The 18,645-nt window shown below is 42.5% G+C and overlaps 1 protein-coding gene across 2 annotated transcripts in view; it reads left to right on the top strand.

Moving 5' to 3' along the window:
* Positions 1-18,319, top strand: part of SCIN (scinderin) — a 50,945-nt gene extending 32,626 nt beyond the window's left edge. Inside the window, exons 8-16 of one of the 2 annotated variants that reach the window (XM_054726087.1) lie at positions 1,524-1,739; positions 2,983-3,104; positions 3,819-3,909; positions 8,405-8,575; positions 12,761-12,938; positions 13,221-13,342; positions 16,051-16,128; positions 17,661-17,721; positions 18,135-18,319. In XM_054726087.1, the coding sequence (XP_054582062.1) occupies positions 1,524-1,739; positions 2,983-3,104; positions 3,819-3,909; positions 8,405-8,575; positions 12,761-12,938; positions 13,221-13,342; positions 16,051-16,128; positions 17,661-17,721; positions 18,135-18,262 (1,167 nt within the window). In that variant the 3' untranslated portion in view covers positions 18,263-18,319. Of the gene's footprint in view, positions 1-1,523; positions 1,740-2,982; positions 3,105-3,818; positions 3,910-8,404; positions 8,576-12,760; positions 12,939-13,220; positions 13,343-16,050; positions 16,129-17,660; positions 17,722-18,134 lie in introns of those variants that run through there. The other variant, XM_054726088.1, reaches the window with a different exon arrangement.
* The last annotated feature ends 326 nt before the right edge of the window (positions 18,320-18,645 follow it).

Below are 18,645 nucleotides of genomic sequence, written 5' to 3'. Positions count from 1 at the left end.
AAGAATTAGATTTACAGTAATATGTGGGGGTGAAGCCATTCTTCCCCTGAGTGTGTGCAGTGGTGTGTCATATGTCCCTAGAACTTATCTGTGTGGAGGATGGGATTTTGCAGAAACTGGAGAAAACACTCCCATGGGGCTGTGTAGTAAAAATAATAGTTCATCTATTTCCTCCAAAGTCTTCAAGTCAAAGCAGTCAGCCACAGTTGAATTAACAAAGAGTGCTTATCAGTTTTCCCTAGAACAAGCTGTGCAGATGTAGACTAATATGTGGTTTCATCAAGATCAGTTTAGATACTGGCTACTTATTCTTCCTTTCTGAATCTCTCAGACCTGTCTTTTCTCTTCTTCTTTTTTTTTAAATCCTTGTCTGAGGACATGTGAGAGAGAAACATCGATTGGTTGCCTCCTATACACACTCCGACTGGGGATCGAACCCACAACCTAGGCATGTGCCCTGACCAGGAATCAAACCCACAACCTTTTGGTGTACGGGACAATGCTCTAACTAACTGAGTCCTGGCACTAGTATCATCATGAAGTCATTTCTTCTGGGTCACAGACCTCTTCTGAATCTAATGTAGGAAAAAAAAAAAACTTATTTGATAGCCACGATAACATAAGAAAGAACTTTATTCTTACTGTAGACATCCAAACTCAGTGGCAATAACTTCAATTATGAGAAAAAAAGGTTGGATTGTTTTAGCTTTATATTTAACTAGAGGCCCAGTGCATGGATTCCTGCACTGGTGGGGTCCCTTGGCCTGGCCTGTGGACATCCCCCAAGGGATCCTGGATTGTGAGAGGGTGCAGGCCAGGCCAAGGGACCCCACTGGTGCAATATTTGGGCCAGGGAGGGACCATGGGAGGGCTCCAGGGCGTGTCCAGCCCGTCTCGCCTAGTCCCAATCAGCTGGACCCCAGCAGCAAGCAACCTAACCATGGTGGTCAGTGCATGTCATAGCGACTGGTTGAACGGTTGAATGAACGGTAAGGCACTTAGCATATCAGGCTTTTTTATATAGGACTAGAGGCCCGATGCATGAAGATTCGTGCAGAATGGGCCTTCCTTCCCCTGGCTGCCAGCACTGCCTTTGCTCCGGCCCAGAGCTGCCTTTCCGCCTTCCCATGCTGCCCAGAGGCCCGGAGCGGGTGGGGCGGTGCGGAATGCCTGCATCGTCGACAGGCGATGACGCAAGAGTCCCTCCCCACCCCCGGCCACTTGGCGTCTGCATATGCAAATTAACCCGCCATCTTTGTTGGGTTAATTTGCACACTCACTCCTGATTGGCTGGTGGGCATTGCAAAGGTACGGTCAATTTGCATCTTATTCTTTTATTAGTGTAGATTATATAGGATAACCTCCCCTTTTGCAGTCATTTAAGGATCCCAGCTCCTACGTTTGCTTCTGTCATCACCAAAACCAGGAAAATCTTTTCATTTCCTTCCTTTCTTCTTCACTACTAGATTAATGTTTTCTTTCAGTCTCTTATTTTTTGTTATTATTATTATTTTAAATTTCAGATTCAAGTTCTTCCAGAAGGAGGTGAAACACCAATCTTCAAACAGTTCTTTAAGGACTGGAGAGATAAAGATCAGAGTGACGGCTTCGGGAAAGTGTACGTCACAGAGAAAGTGGCCCAAGTAAAACAAATTCCATTTGATGCCTCAAAGTTACACAGTTCTCCACAAATGGCAGCCCAGCACAATATGGTGGATGATGGCTCTGGCAAAGTGCAGGTACTTACCTTCTGTTTGTGGGTTTGTTTATATCATCAAGCCCATTTATGCCAGTATATGTGGAAATATAACTTCAGGGAAATACAAACTTGGTAAAATGTGAATTTTACTTATGAATAAAGATGGTCCAAGACTGGAAATTAAACTGGGAACTGGAAGCTAGAAGAGATGTTATCTGACCTTCAGGTCCATTTTATAAAGCAGATGTTGGGATTCCAAGAAGTCAGGTGGTGTGTGCAAGATCACATAATTGTCATCTTAGATCCGACATGGAACCCCATCTTGTTTCTTGAATCAGAACTGCTCTGGCTCTCAGAACTGGGGTTGTCTGCAGAGGGGTGTTGCCCCGAATGTACCAACGACTATCAGTTTGTCCTTCCCTCACATATTAGAGGTATTCACAAAAACAAATTGGACATGGGTTATGTGATGAAATCAGATATTTTTAGAGCATTCAAATTAGTTCATTAATTATTTCTTAATTTTTTTTACAAAAATGCTAAAAAAAAATTTCTAATAATTTTCCTAACTGAAATCTCTTCACACTCAGTCTACTATTGAGTCATCTAACTTCATGACAACTGGGTGATGACTTACCTCCTTGAGGGCATGAATTGAACATTTTCTCTCTATATCCCCAGGGCTTACCACAGTGCTTGAACCCAAGTAAATAGTAAAGAGATTTAGGAAGTTGTTTTTCTTCCTTTCAAAGACGTGAAGTCGGAATCTAAGCCGCCGTACAGTGTTGAGGGAACTGCAAATGGAGCAGTGCCCCTTGTGGCTGTTGTCAGAGGGCTCACAGCTCCTGGGTCTGGCTCTGTCTCCTGCTCAGATGCCCTTTTCTGAAGCTGAGCACAGCCATGTCACCCTGTGGCAGATGTGTCCTGGCTACCGCCCCATGTCAGGACACAGCATCTCTGAGATGTCCTGCCCTGCCACCCAGGGCTACTGAAACCCAGCTCCCTCTAGGCCCTTGGGTTAGCCAGGCCTTGCTGCCATTTCTCGGCTCACCGGATGGCGTGAGAAGGCTTCTATTTGAAAGCACATATCTCCACCTGCTCGTCTCCAAATTCCTATCCTGCCCTTTTATAATACAATAACTTTAAAAATAAAAAATACTAACTTTTATTATTAAAAGTTATTTAGTAATAGATCTAGACCAACTTAAAAAAAAAAAACTTCTGAGAAGTATTATTAGATCAAGAAAATGCTAATTTGGGCACGCATATTCCATCCCTTTCAGATTTGGCGTGTGGAAAGCAATGGTAGGATCGAAATTAACCAAAATTCATATGGTGAATTCTATGGCGGTGACTGCTACATTATACTCTACACGTATCCCAGAGGACAGATTATCTACACATGGTAAGTTTCCGTCTGGTATAAAATCTCATGTTTCATAGAAGCCAGATATTGCTCCCAAGTTAAATTTCATGAAATTCTATGCAACATAGGGTAGAATTGTCCTATAGTTATCCTATTTGTATAGCTTGTAGTGTTTCCTTTCAATATGATTTTGACTATATTTTGTAGCTTCTGCCTACAAGTAGAAAGCATTAGATAAAAATCATTCTCTCTAGTCCAGGAAAAAGGTTTTGATATGCAAGGGGGAGTGTTCTCCTAGCGGATATGTAGCTGAATATCTCATCTCCTGTGCTCAGACATTCGGTGCTATGCTCACGGAATATTCATGGAACAATGAAGTGCCTCTGATATCCAGCCTCGTAGGATTGGCTCATGTTCTCCTACGCAGATGGAGAATTTTCATTATGGATATGGTTTCCCAAAATAGGCAGCTCCAACATAAAGCCAGACAGACCTGATTACTCACCTAACTTATAAAGAGCTAAGCCCTCATTTCTTTACCTACACAATGGAGATAAGGATACCTACCACATGCACTTCTAGACAGTACACAGGACGAGTGGCGGCTCCACGTTAGTACTTGCAGAAAAACGGTGGCTTCTACAGCCATATCATGTGAAACCACAACAACTCAAGTCTCTACTCGAAATGGCTGTGTTAGAAGGTTTTAAAACTTAAATATAAGCTAATTTGTTTTGCTTGGGTCCCCTCCAGGCAAGGAGCCAATGCCACGAGAGATGAGCTGACGACCTCTGCCTTCCTGACTGTTCAGTTGGACAGATCCCTGGGAGGACGTGCTGTGCAGGTTGGGATATTTTTACGAAGTTCAAGTTCTACTACCCAATGTCGAGTTTAAGCCCCCAGCCCAACTTGGGATGGGAACTTGACCTTTTCTATATATTACTTTTTTTTCATTTTGGAATTCAAATACCTCTACTCTTGTGCCATAGCAATTCTCTCAGACTCGAGAAGAGAGAAAGGAAACAAAATAAAAAACAACAAAACCCAAACATACTATTAATAGACTGAAGAGCCTGAAAGGATCTTTCCTTTAGAATCTCATCATATGTCAATGTCAGTCCCTGGACATTAAAACTGTGCTGAGTTACCACGTCCAGCTGTTGTTAAACAGATGTGATAAGGTAGATTATTCCCCCACCCCCATCCCTGCAAAGATGTCAGCATCTTAATCTTCTGGACCTGTGAACATGCTATGTTATAAGGCAAAGGGGAATTAAGAATGGAGATAGAATTAAGGTGGCAAAGCAGCATTTCTTAAAATAGGAAGATTATCCAGGATGACAGGGTAGATCCAGTGTAATCACAGGACCCTTACAAGTGAAACAAGAAGGCAGGCGGAGTTCGAAGGAGGCAACATGAGAGAGACTCAACCAGCAATTGCTAACTTTAAAGATGCAAGGGGCCCCCACCCAAGGAATACAGGCAGCCTCTAAAAGCTGAAAAAGACAAAGAAATGGATTCACTCCTAGAGCCTCCAAAGGCACATAGCCCGGGGACACCTGGATGTCAGGCCAGGGAGACTCGTTTAGGACTTCTGACCTCCAGAACTCTAAGATAAATTTGTGCTGATTTAAGTCACTAGAATTATAATAATCCTATCCAATAAAGAGGGAATATGCTAATTGACCCTCACACTGTCACAAAGATGGCGGCGCCCACAGCCAATAAGGAGGGAATATGCTAATTGACTGCCTGCCCTCAAAGATGGCGGCGCCCAATCCAATAAGGAAGGAATATGCTAATTGACTTCCCCGCCCTCAAAGATGGCAGCACCCACAGCCAATAAGGAGGGAATATGCTAATTGACTGCCCCACCCTTAAAGATGGCAGTGCCCACAGCCAATAAGGAGGGAATATGCTAATTGCTGCCACGCCCTCAAAGATGGCAGTGCCCACAGCCACAAGATGGCAGCGCCCAGTCCCCTCAGCCCCACTGGGGCAGCAGGCACGCGTCAAGGCTGCACCTACCTTCGGAGTCCCCCAGTCCCCTCAGCCCCCCAGCTGCCCAGGGCTGCCTGAGGCTTGTGCTGCTGGCAGTGGCAGCAGCAGAGGTGTGATGGGGCATTGCCTTCCCCTGATTGCTGGGTTGCCTCCCGCCCCTGAGGGCTCCTGGACTGTGAGAGGGGGCAGGCTGGGCTGAGGGACCCCCCTCCAGTGCATGAATTTTCATGCACCGGGCCTCTAGTTTGTTATAAAAGCAATAGGAATTAAATACAGCAGTATAAAACAAGCACAGATGAAGATTTTAATTAATAGAACAATGTTTTACACTCTCCCAAATCACAAAAGTATGTAAGGAATGTCTGATGAGAGTATAGACCCTTACTTTTCCCTCTGGGTTCCAGAATTTTGACTGACACAAAGTCTAGCAAACTGAGAGGGGTGGGGAGTGGAGGAGAGGGAGAAAGAGAAATAGGAAAGAAAGAGGAGAGGAGGGGAGAGAGAACAGGAGGGAATAGGAAAAGAAAGGGGAGGAGAGAGAGAGGGAGAGAAGGGAAAGGAAAGGGATAGGAGGGAAGACAAGGAAGGAAATCACGGAGGAGGAAAGAGGAGAGAAGAAAAAGGAGAAAGGAGAGAATAGTGTGTGGGAAGAAAGATGGATTCTTTATTTGGATGTTTCTAAAAATAAATTTTTGGTTAAGAATGACTGAACCCAAATTCTAAACGATGTCTATATGAATGAGTCAACTGATATATCTGTATTTCTATGTATCTCTATATAGTGCATGTATGTACCTATATTTAGCTATATCTACCTACCTATTTATCTAGAGAGAAGTAGACTGAGACAGAGAAAGAGGGAGAGAAATATTGTACTGACTAATCATAAAAGTTTGTACGTCATGTAATGGGACTCTAGTATCGGTGTCTAGTTCTACCTGTCCTCATTGTGTCGAAGGGACCATTTCCATCCTGGTTTGGCCTTCTTTCCTCTTCTCTCAAGTTCCTCTTCTCATGTTTATGGCAGAATATTTGCTACTTGTTTCAGGACCCTTAGTAGTAATCACAGGAAATTCTTGGTCTCGGCTTATTTAATTCCTCAGTGTGTAACTCAAATACAGACTTCAAGGAGGTTTGTTACTCTTCAGTGTGCTCCAATCTGTCTGTCTACTCTTCTTACCCCAGGAGTGGCACTGGCTTGATCCTTGCCTATCCAGCTCTCTTCAGTGTGTGTGTTTCTCTCTCCCTCCCTCACTTTCTGGCTGAATCAGCTCACACTGCCTGGGTATTTTCTCTGGCTGGCTTTGGGAAAGGAGTCTGCTCCCATCGGTGGGGAAAAGCATCTTCCAGGTTGGGGTTTAGACTGAGAGCAGGCACTGGTTTGGCCAGCATAGTAACATTCCTGATACAGTAGCACGAGGCATTCCCTTCCCAGGAATGTGTCTTACTAACTTCCTCATGCCTAATGTCAAGTGAGCAAGATTCTATGTGGTATACGAGTTTTTTTTATTTTTGTTTGCAAAGCTTTATAAATGTGTAACTGCTTCTTAATAATTAAATAGGTAAGTCAGATACTTGAGTACATACAATCTAAGATGTGGAGGCACAATTTGATCTTCCAGCTAGTTTCCCTTTTGCCTTGGTAGTTGTAGATAGATATACTATAAAACAAGTTAGTCTATATGTAAAGGTGCATATTAACTTTTTAAACAATGAAATTTGTTAACTTTTAATTAAATTAATAAGGTGATTGAATTTTTAAATATACTGGACTCTATTTCACCATGAAGTATATTCTTTCCTTGAATTAAATATTTCTAGCTAAAAACTGGCATCATCTATGCCATTTATCTTTAACATATTCCTTACCAAATTATGTAAAAATTTTGAAGATGTTTATTATGCATTATAAATTCCACATTTCATGGTCAAATATTTGAGATACCCAGTACATTTATTTCTCTTGTTAGCCAGTTGAATCCTAAATTGACAAAGTGGTAATGTGTAGTTTAGTCACTAGATGGCAGTAGTTTACAAAAATGCATAAACTCAAGTTCTTAATTGCTGTTTTAAACATTCTGTAGAGTACATTAACAGTATTGAAAATTCTTCAACTTACTTTTTCTTTCTCATTTCACAGGTAGAATGAGTCTTAATCAGTGGTCTTCTTCTTTTAGGTTGGCAATTAAGGTTTTCTCTATGTTGTGGGAAGTGCTAAGCCAGCAACAGGGTTAGGTACTCCTAGCTAAGCGCACCCCAAGCTTTGAGACTCAACAGACATTTTCATAATTTGCTACTCACTTTATTTGAATATCTACTCATTGAAGGATATCCGTGAAATTAATTATTGTCAATGCTCCCTAGGCCTCCCTACAATGGTTTATGCATCAGCATTCCTACTACCTTGGCTTCTAGAAAAGGATGCAACAGAGGAGGTGGGAGAGCATTTAATTTTAGCACAGGGCAGAATAATTGACAAAAATGGGGGACCAGCACAAAATTTGAACAGTTTATATAAAAAATGCATCCATAGTTTATGCAAGAAATAGAAAGTACTTTTCTAATGCAATATCTAGTATTAAGCTAATAGGTGAAATTAAATAATTTTCCATTTATTTTCTTAAATTTTCTTATCCTGAAAAGTCTTTATAATGTATTTTCAAAGTGCTTGTGTTAAACAAATTTTTACCATTTCTGAAGTTAAGTTTAAAAATAGAAAGCATATTCTGTTTATTTTGATCTGTTTTTGATGTTTGGATAGAAATCATTTACCTGTCCCCAGATGGCTTTACAATTATTTTTTCATCTGCATTGTAGGGATGTGGAAACTATTAGTATGTTTTAGTGTTGTCTTACTTGTAGAGGCATTTGAATGCACATCTCTTAACCTGAACAAGATCCAAATGATGTGAGAAACAACAAGTATATCCCTAAACATCTGCAAAGTGTTGGTACTCTTGAAAAAAGAGTCGTTTTCATGAAAGATGGCATAATGCGTCAGCACTTGGTTTTTTCTCTCCTGGAGGTAGATGGACATCTTTGACATCGTTATGCTTTCTGGAAGCAGAAAGTGGGTGCCGCATGGCGATGTTTCCCCTGAGAAGTGCTGGCCAGGAGTGTGGGGTCTGGAGTAACAAATGTTTCTTAAGTCAGTGAGGAAACTGGACTCCATGATCATGAATCCACATCTTCTGTCCATCACTGTTCCTTCTGTTCTTGACTTCTGGTTTATTTTTGTTTGTTTGTTTTATTTTAAAAAGAATAGTAGGAGCACACTTGGAAATACAACCTTCTCTCATGGCACTCTTTATTTTATTGTTTTATCTCCCCTCCCCCAGATTCGAGTCTCCCAGGGCAAAGAACCTGCTCACCTGCTGAGTTTGTTCAAAGACAAACCACTCATTATTTACAAGAATGGGACATCAAAGAACGGAGGGCAGGCACCTGCTGCCCCCACGCGTCTCTTTCAAGTCCGGAGAAACCTGGCATCGATCACCAGGATTGTGGAGGTAACGTCACGCATTCAGTGAAACCACCTGAGCCCCCAGCAACTATTAGCCTTTAACAGTTGGCAAGGACACCCCCTTCACTTTTATAACGAAGCTGGTGTTCACAGCAAAAATGCTAAAGGCAGGAGAGTTGAATAAATAGTTAACTCCAGACACTAGGCTGCTCACATTTGTTAACTGCATTATACCAAAGCAAATGGATTTTAAGAATAACGTGACAAATCAAGCTGTCAAAGGCATGAGGCAGCTCACGCTCCACCTTGGAAGGCCTGGGGGAAGATGGATGGCGGGTGGTGATCAGATGACCACACTGGGGAATTCGGGAGGGAAGCCCCTTGTCCGTACTCCTGCAACAAATGTGGGAAACAGGCTTTGCCACATTGGGCCAGACCATTACTCAGTCTGACAGCAGCTGTGAAAGAAATCAAACCCTATATCACAGTGTCATCAGACAAGAAGGCCTCCAGAGATGGGCCGGGCCAGCAGGTGCAGGCGTTTAGATGGCCGAGTGCTTTGACCTCTAGGATGATCCCTCATATCTGGCTCTCAGTCACTCTTGAAATCCAAGTCTCCCAAATCATCCTAAACTGCCCTTCACACCCTCCTCCTCAAACATGGACCCTCTGCCAACCCTTCCTCTCTGCACAAGCCGTTCAGCTGAGCCCTTAAAACCAGGTGGGTCATAGCATCTCTCCACCTGCAACCTCTTCTCTAAGCCGCCCTCTCCCTTCATGCTCTCCTGTCCTCGGAGGACACAGACTCCCAGGCAGCCCACTCAAGTAGAAATGGTGTTTTTCTCCCGTGCCAGGTGCAGTGATGGCGTGGAGGAGGTACCCTCCCCGCTTATCCTATGACTTCTCTTTGTATCGGACTCTCCCTCCCCCAGCCCCTTATGCTGCCATCGACTGAGCAGCCAGTCCTTCCTCTCTTAGTCTTTGATGGCTTCAGCCCGGCCTCACTGTCCCCATCACTCTGGCTTCTCTCATCCATGCTTGTCCTTGAGCCCATTTCATCTCACACTCACCTTTCCATTGGTGGTAAGGGTAGCATCTCGGGTGTTGTTTCAGACTAATCTCTGGCAAGCAGGCCCTGTCCTTCAGCTCCTTTACTCCAGAATGCGTTTTCAGCAATTCTTCAGTCTCATGCCTGAATCCTCAAACCTTTTCTGTCCACCACGCCCTTCAAGCCCTCCTCTCTCTCCAAATCTCCAACATCCTGCTCTCTACAGATAACAGAATCAGAGTTCACAGAGAATGTAACTGTGATCACACAAAAATCACCTCTATACCCTCCAATTTCACCAACTTGTCTGCATCTGGATATTCTTCCCAGCTGTTTTATGAAATAAATTTGAATAGTTAATTTATTTACATTTAATAATATTTTATAATAGTTATTTACATATAAATACAAAATCATTTTATACATTAATACCAATCTATTCTTACCCATAAATTAAAAATAAATAGTAATGTTTGTGTAAAGGATATATTGGCAAATAATTTAATGCATATTTATTACATAAAGTAATAAAACATGTCCTAGCTGGTTTGGCTCAGTGGATAGAGCATTGGCCTGCAGACTGAAGGGTCCCAAGTTCGATTCCGGTCAAGGGCACATGCCTCTGTTGCAGGCTAGATCCCCCGTAGGGGTGTGCAGGAGGCAGCCAATCAATGATTCTCTCTCATCATTGATGTTTCTATCTCTCCCTCTCCCTTCCTCTCTGAAATCAATAAAAATACGTTTTTTTTTTAAAGAAATAAAACATGACTCCTATTAAAATGTGACATCTGGGCTTCCTAGGGACTTCTCTCGATTTTTCTCTGACCCGTGTTATTGTCCCTCCTCCAGTTCACCGTTATGGCAGTCAACACACTTCTCTCTCTTCTGTATTATCAATTTATTCTTCTGTCCTGGCTCAGTTATTTCAGAATACAAACATGCCTCTAAGAGACTCATCCTCCCTTTAAAGACTGTCTCTTGACCTGGACCATCTGAGTGACATCCTTTCTCTGCCCTCCTTAAAACCACAAATCCTCAAAACCCATGTCTTCATTTATTCACCTTCTCTACTCTTTTAAGCCTATTATTCTCTCTAAGCCACTCCCCTCAGGCATCCATTCCCGCTGTCCCACCTGCCTTCGGCCTTCTCTGATCTCACTTGTCTTAACCTCCCACGAGCATTTCCACAGTCTCTCTTTCCTGTGTTTTGTTTTGGTTCCCGCCCCCACGAGGCCTCTGAAACTCCACACTCACCGGGATTTCTTCCAAACCCCAGGGCCGCTCTTCGCAGGGCAGTCCTGCTGGTTCTCGTCCTCCACTTGTCCCATGAGCACTTGCGGGCTCCCAGGCCCAGCCGTGGCTCTCTTCAGAGTGGTCTCATTCAGTTATGCACTTTAAAGGCCATCATGTGTATTGAGCTCTTCCAAAATAGTCTGTGCATGCCTTCTCCTATTCAATTATGACTAATTTTTAAAGAATCTATCAAACTAAAAGATGCGTAGGCTCTCATCTCTGGGCACCCTCAGTTGATGTCTGATGGAAGAGTCGGTGAGAATCGTTGCCTTCCTGGTTTCTTCCCCGTGGACACTTCTCTCTGAGACATGGTGGGCTGCTTGGGATACAGCTCTTGCTTCCCCTGGGCCTCCCAAACTGGCCACCACATTCCTAGCCTCTCTGAAATGCGCTAATGGAAATCATTGTTTCATCTCCTGGGAGACTTAACGCTTTGTAACATTCTGTTTTGGAATGGCTTCCCTGACCCCTCACCATGCTGGGCCTGGGTCTCTTGCCACCTGTCTCTCCATCAGCCAAGTTCTTCCTTCTCTCCCGATGAGGAGGCGTTTGGAGTAGAAATCAGAAGTCATGATTTCTGTAATTCTGTCATCATATCGGACAGATTCCTTTGAGCTTGGTCCATGAGGTCTCCTTCCTACTGAAAGAGGACAGTAACCGCATCCCCGAATGTTCCCCACCCCGGGACACGTCTTTAATATTCCCAACAGCCATTCCTTCCTCCTTAACTGCTCTCTGGGGACAGGGTCCTGACAAACCCGGTGAAATCCTACTCTGCACATAGTCCATGCCTTGGTTCCGGTACCTCAGCGTGGTTGGCCAAACAGTACCATTTGACACAGCTTGATAACCAGCTCCCTCCTGGAATGCTTCCATCACTCGGCCTCAAGAACAACACACTCCTATGTTCTTCCTCCCTCATCGCTCCATCTCAGTCTTGCTCACTCATTCTTCCTCTCCCCGTTGCCACACGTCACATAGAGTCCCACAGTCATGCAGAAAATGATGCACACACTCGCAGTCCCACCGTCACAGCCAGAGGTCCTCACAGTCACTCACACCGAGTCCCAACATCACCAGGTCCTGGACACAGAGACACAAGCCCATCCTAGACACTCAGGCTCCCTACCTGAGACTCTGCACGTGCCAGTTCCTGCCCAGAGGCTCCCCCGTTAGCCCCAGTCTCCAGCCAGAGTCTGGGCCCACCGGGGTCCCTTGACTCCCCTGTGACATCTGGGCACATGGAGCGGAGTGTGTTCACGGGGCTGATCCAACACAGTGGCCACAGCGTCTTGGTTGAAAGGAACGGGCATGTCAGTGCTGTGTTTTTAATCCCCTATAAATAGTCGTTTATAATTTGAGCAATAATTTATCTGAGCCTGGAGCACTTTTTAGTGAACCTATGGTATTCTCTCTTTGCCCAATTTGGACTCCAGTCCCTGTTTTGTGATTTTAAGGTGCCCCTTTGGTTATCTGATAAACCTCCTGTTTAGCAGGGGAGAGAAAACTGAATGGCTTTGCTCTATCTATGTCATTTGTAAAGATTATGCCCTCCTTCCCCGCCCCCCCCCCCCCCCATTATAGCCTATCCTTGTTCTTACGGTCCCTTTGAATATTATCTTGGTTATTTGTCACCGAAGGTTGGCTAACTTTGTTCTCAGAGCCCTGTGCTCCTGTCTGCGGGCAGTTGAGTTAAACGCACACAGACCACAGCGCTCCTGCCCTGATGTGTGTAAGCCGCAGTGGTGTCCCCGTGCTGCCTGAACAAGCTTTCAGGAGTCAGGACAGAAGGCTGGGACGGTTTGTGCCAGTCACAATTCCTCTGCCATGTTTATGGAGGGGGCAGCAACGCGTTTTGACCCATTGTATTGTTTTTTCTTCACACTGTAGGTAGATGTGGATGCAAATTCGTTGAATTCCAATGATGTTTTTGTCCTGAAACTGCCACACAACAATGGCTACATGTGGGTAGGAAAAGGTGCCAGCCCGGCGGAGGAGAGGGGAGCGGAGCACGTGGCCGGTGTGCTCCGGTGCAGAACCACGAGGATCCGGGAGGGAGAGGAGCCAGGTGTGTGCTGGGGGGCCTGGGCCACTCACCCCAACTTACACTTGGTAGGATTGCTAATCATGGAATTTATTTATTTTTTTCCATAACTAGTTACTTGGCAAAGGTTATTGGTGGAGGAGGGGGCGTAAGAATCCATGAGTTGCCAAAGTGGGTGATGGCACCTGCTGTATTTCAGTAACTTCTTAACGTGAAAGTGGAGGTGAGATAGTATTTGGTAACGTAAGGCAGTAGCAGCCAGAGGCTCCTGGCAGTGCGTGGGGTAACTCCGTGCGTCTTCCACAGAGGAGTTCTGGACTTCCCTCGGAGGGAGGAAGCGCTACCAGACCTCTGCCCTGCTGGAGACCCCGGCCGAAGACCACCCGCCGCGGCTGTACGCCTGCTCCAACAAAACCGGGCGGTTCATCGTAAGTGTTTTGGGAGAGGCTTTCCGGCGTTGGCTCTGACACTCTCCGATGCTCTGGTTCTCAGTTTTCACGTACCTGCAAACCACAGGTGATCCTCTTCCCTGGACACAAGGTGGCTCTCAGAGTCAGTGACGTAATGGACGTGAACGCACAGGGATATTGGAATGTACTCTATGAGCCAAGCTGCTCTGGAAAATACCAGCTACCACACACCGCTGTCAGCACGCATGTGGATGGATTTGCTAATGGAATACTTTGACTCTTCTTGTAGGCAAAAAGAGTCGTTTCCGATCCAACTACGTAAACGTTACCTTTCAATTTCCTAGGGAAATACAAAGTTTCACCAGGTTGACCAAATAATGTATATTACGGAAATATAATCATTGGGCAAAAATCACAGAACGCTATATACCCACTTGCAAAGTAACGGAAATCAGGAGGAATGTTTTATTTCAATCATTCACAGGCTTTGAATGCCAGGAATTTGGAAGTAAAAGTATTGATGTACTAGTACAAGAGTGGTTTTGTACTGGGCTCTGGAATATTCTGGGCTGGTAGCCCATTATCTCAGTTTAACTATAGAAATTCCGTATTTAAAAAAAAATTTGCATCCAAACAACTTTTCAGCACATGCTTCTATAATTTGCATTAGTATTATTTGCTAATATTGCTAATAACATGTTTGTTTTAAATGAAGATATATTTTACAAAAATAATATCTAGGCTTTGTTCTTAGTCAAGTGTAAAAAATCTATTAGTCTTTGAGTTTATTTTATTTTTCCGTCATGCACATATTTAAAAGAAAAAAAACTTTTCCTCTACACTTACTCATTTTCTTGTTTGATATTTGGAACTCTCACTTCCTTCACAATTTAAAGAAAGGGAGTGTTACTAAGAAGTATTTCATCTTGTCACCATCAGAAAGCAGGCTTTGGACATGTAGATTCATGTCTAAAGGCACCAGAGCCCACTGGTTAAAAGCACAGCTTTTAGAGCCAATCTGCCTGTGTGATATTACTTACTTGGTGATATTATTTACTGGCTGTGTGACCTTAGGCTGCTTACTTACCCTCTCTGTGCTGTAGTTTTCACATCTGTTAAATGGGTCTAATCCTAGTATCTTCTTCATAGGGTTGTTGTGAATATTAAATTAGTTGTTGCATATAAAGGATTAGAACAGTGCATAGCACGAAGTAAGTAATATTTAAGGTTTTTGTTTTTTTTTAACCTTTATGTGATTAGCAAATATTTTGTTAAAAGATAATGTAAACAAATTCCTTGCCCTTTGTAAATGGTTAGCTTTTCGTTTGCTTATTTGTTTTGTTTTTTTTTTTTTGTATAACAACCTCCGTGTCTCATACCGCACACAGTATATGTATTGTCTCCTCAGAGGGCTACAGATCACCTAGGATCAGGTTGATGTGGGCTGGGCACAGCTGGGAGGTTCTCCGTTGGCTACGGGTTAGGTTCAGGCCTGTGTTTCCCATGACAGACTCCAGGGCCACAAGAGGGCCCCTGCTGAGTCACATTGACTAATATGACACAGCCAAGGCCACAGTCCACTCTGCCTACGCGACTGTACTGCAAAGTCAAATGGCAGATGGAAGGAGTGAAGAGTTGGGAACCATAACCCAATCTACCACACTTTCCTAAGGATCAGGGGGGTTTTGTCCAGAATTCTTTAAGCATATTGAACTTTTCACTAACAAGTATGGCTCAGTTTGTTGGAGCATCATCCCGTATAGCAAGAGGTCATGGGTTTGATTCCCAGTCAGGGCACATACCCAGGTTGTAGGTTCCATGCCAGTCAGGGTGCAGTCCCCATGCATAAAGAGGCAACTGATCAATGTTTCTCTCTCATATCAATGTTTCTCTCTACCTCTCCCTTCCTCCTCTCTCAAAAAAACAGTAAAAACATATTTGCTGGTACTGGATGTGTTAAACTAACCTTCTCAAACTCTTTAATGTTAACTATAGAGAATACAGTTTAACCCAAAACTTTGCATATGGAATATTATGTTATAATTTCATCTTATTGAGAATTGTTGATTTATAAAAATGACCAAACCTATTAATTTTATTAAAACAACCTTGACCTACAAAGTGAAAGAAGTTTAATACCCAGACCATAAACTCAAATGTGTCGACATGAGAAATGTCCAAACCTGTAGAGAATTTTTACAAGAGTTTGAGCCAAAACTGGCAGCATGTGCCAGGAGCAGATCTCAAATGCTCCTGGGAATAGCAGTTGTGCAGAGCTTTTATGCATTGGAAGTTAAGGGGGGAACGCAAGGAAGGTTACATGGAGGTGAGAAAAAGCAAGGTGGCGACTACATTACAGGATCGGTGACAAGGTTATGTTACCTACAGTCAAGACCTCCTTTCAGGAGTATTGCTTCTGGCATTTCCAAGCTGTGTTAACCCAGATGCACAAGAATAATGGACAGTGCTGGCTTAGACTTTTCTCTAAAGAAGTTACAGGTCTGGAGTGTGGCTGTCCACCTGCCCAGTTAGAAATTCATGATCCGATCACCCTGTGTGGTTACTACCCACAGAACCTTTTTCTTTTGTCCACAAATGCAAAAAAAAAAAAAAAATGTCTTTAGAGACTTTAGGAAAGCAGCATGAATCTGTGAAGCAACTTGTCTATATATTAGAAAAATTACTTCTTGATGGTTTGGTCATAAAAGTGTTTTTGTACATTTCAGATTGAAGAGGTCCCAGGAGAGTTCACCCAGGATGATTTAGCAGAAGACGATGTCATGTTGTTAGATGCTTGGGAACAGGTAATACTATTTTTTGTTCACAACAAGAGAGTGTACGTGTAGCTGGGAGCCGCCAAAACCTGCTTTGAGAAGTGGCAAGTCTAATAATACATCGGCCTATGGATTTAGGCTGTATTGAAAGGAGACAACACATTTTGGGAAGTTGATATCTTAATGTAGAAATAATTCCACGGTTGTCAACTTTGGCTGTATTATTTTAGGCAAAAAAACTTTATTTTTCATTTATTTGTTGAAAAATAAAGTTTTTTTGCCTAACTTGTTCATATATTTATTTAGCCAACTAATAAATGCATTAGTTGGTATCATAAGTGGGTATAACAGGAGTACAATGCTGTAGGGGAGACTGAAATATTCACAATTTCTCTTGAAATTTGACAACTCACAGGAGACTCTTTCCCTGGGAAAGAAACAGACACAGAATAGTTTTGAATTTACAGAGTAAAGACTGCCACTGTTATGTTTATTTTGGAGAAAATTAATGGTGATTTAACATGGCACACCGATAGTTATTTTTTAACCTCCATTTACTATTGTAAGTTAACAATAATAATAAAATAAATATATTAGGAACTAAATGACATGAACAGTTATGAAATAGTTGTCTGAATTTGGCCTACTCTTAGAGTCACCCAAATAATATTATAGGTCTGCTCTTAATCGCTAAGTCATTCAGTTATGTTACCCCTTAGATTCTTGTTAACTAGACTTGCTGTTGTGGTGATCATTTCACAATAGATACAAATACCGAATCATTCTGTTACACACTTGAAACTAATATAATGTTATATGTCAGTTATACTTCATACTTTCCATGTACACTAACCCAGGCTGTTGTGGCTTGTTCTCCACCCTGCAAGCAAATATTCCAGCCCTTTCAGTATGAACTAGAACACAATCAACTAATTTGACCAAAATTATCCTGCTAACAAGTGGCTTTAAAATGATTTCCATATAAGGTAATTCAGGAGAATTTTTCAGCATTGAAGTACTACGCAACCTACATATTTAAGAAGGAGAAGGATACATACAGAATATATTATTATACCAGTTTAAATAAAACATCAGTATTTAATTATTCAAGCACTTTTACCAAATTGTTAGAGAATACAATGCTATAGGAGAACACTAAGCTTTGATCAGAAGTTCCTCCACGGAGTCTGCAGTGCCCATAGACAAGCCCAGGATAACATGGGGGTAATGATTGTCTTACACACCCCGGGGGAGAGGGCAAAAGAAAATTAATCAATCCCTAAGTTGTTTTGGAGAGTGTTTATTTTATTAACTGGAAAACACTATATAAACACAAAATATCAGAATGTGAAATCTGGACTGAAACTTGTCTGGATAGAAGTTGTAGGCGTCTCCTAAGAAGTGTAGACACGGGAAAGTGGTTGAACGTCTGCGCCATTGTGTCCACATCTCTCACTTGTGAGGCTGTGAAGATTTAAAGAGCAATGTGTGAGGAGGACTTCGCATGGGGTCCACCACTGAGTCAACACTCCTCCAACAGCATATATTGTTTCATTTTTCAGATTTTTATTTGGATTGGCAAAGATGCCAATGAAGTTGAGAAGTCAGAATCTCTGAAGTCTGGTAAGCTAGATATCAATTATCCTGAAATTTTTAATTCACTTACATTTTTTTTTATTATAGATATAGTAAAATCTATATAATTGTTATAACCTAGGTTTTTTAAAAAAATTCCTTTTGAACGATCCTGGTTTTTTATTCTGGCACAATTTTTGTTATTGAAAACGTACGACTATGCCATAAGTATAATTCCATAAAGTTTGGATTTTTTTTTTTTTTCAGGCAATAATGAAACTCTCATGGTACATTCTATAATAGATGAGAGAAATCTATACGTAATTGTTCATATGGAACAATATTTGACTACTTGGGGCCAAGGAAGATTTAATTTGTTACATTTATTGAAAAACTTTTCACTCTGCAGCTACTTTAATCGAGACTAATTAAATTTTATTTGTCTTTGTACTTCTTTTTAGCCAAAATGTACCTTGAGACAGACCCTTCTGGAAGAGACCGGAGGACGCCAATTATCATAATAAAACAGGGCTATGAGCCACCCACTTTCACAGGCTGGTTTCTGGGCTGGGATCCCAGCAGGTGGTAAACTGGTTTTTGGAGGAATAAACAAACCTTATGGCTGTCCCATTCCAGTTTGGGGTGGCGGTGGGGGAGGGGGAGGTAAGGGGGGGTTGTTTATTTGACTTTAGAAAATTAACCTCAGCTCTATGGCTATTTTTTAATGCCTAGGATTGGTTTGAAATTCTTTTTAAACTGGAATTTTCTGATGTCAATAGATAACCCAAACTAAAAACTTTTGTTATGAACCATTATTGGTTCTGCTTGAAGCTGATTTATGTCTTTTTATATGATCTATAAAGGTGAAAAGCTAGGCACAAGCTAGGCGAGTTTGTCGGAAAATTTTAGTGTTCAGGAGCCATTAGCCAAACTTGTTCTTTGACGTGCCGGAGAAGACAGCCATGATGTTTC

This window comes from Eptesicus fuscus, chromosome 14 (genome assembly GCF_027574615.1).
Source record: "Eptesicus fuscus isolate TK198812 chromosome 14, DD_ASM_mEF_20220401, whole genome shotgun sequence".
NCBI lineage: Eukaryota > Metazoa > Chordata > Mammalia > Chiroptera > Vespertilionidae > Eptesicus > Eptesicus fuscus.
Note: the sequence above shows the minus strand (reverse complement) of the source record. Positions and strands in the feature narration are given on the sequence as shown.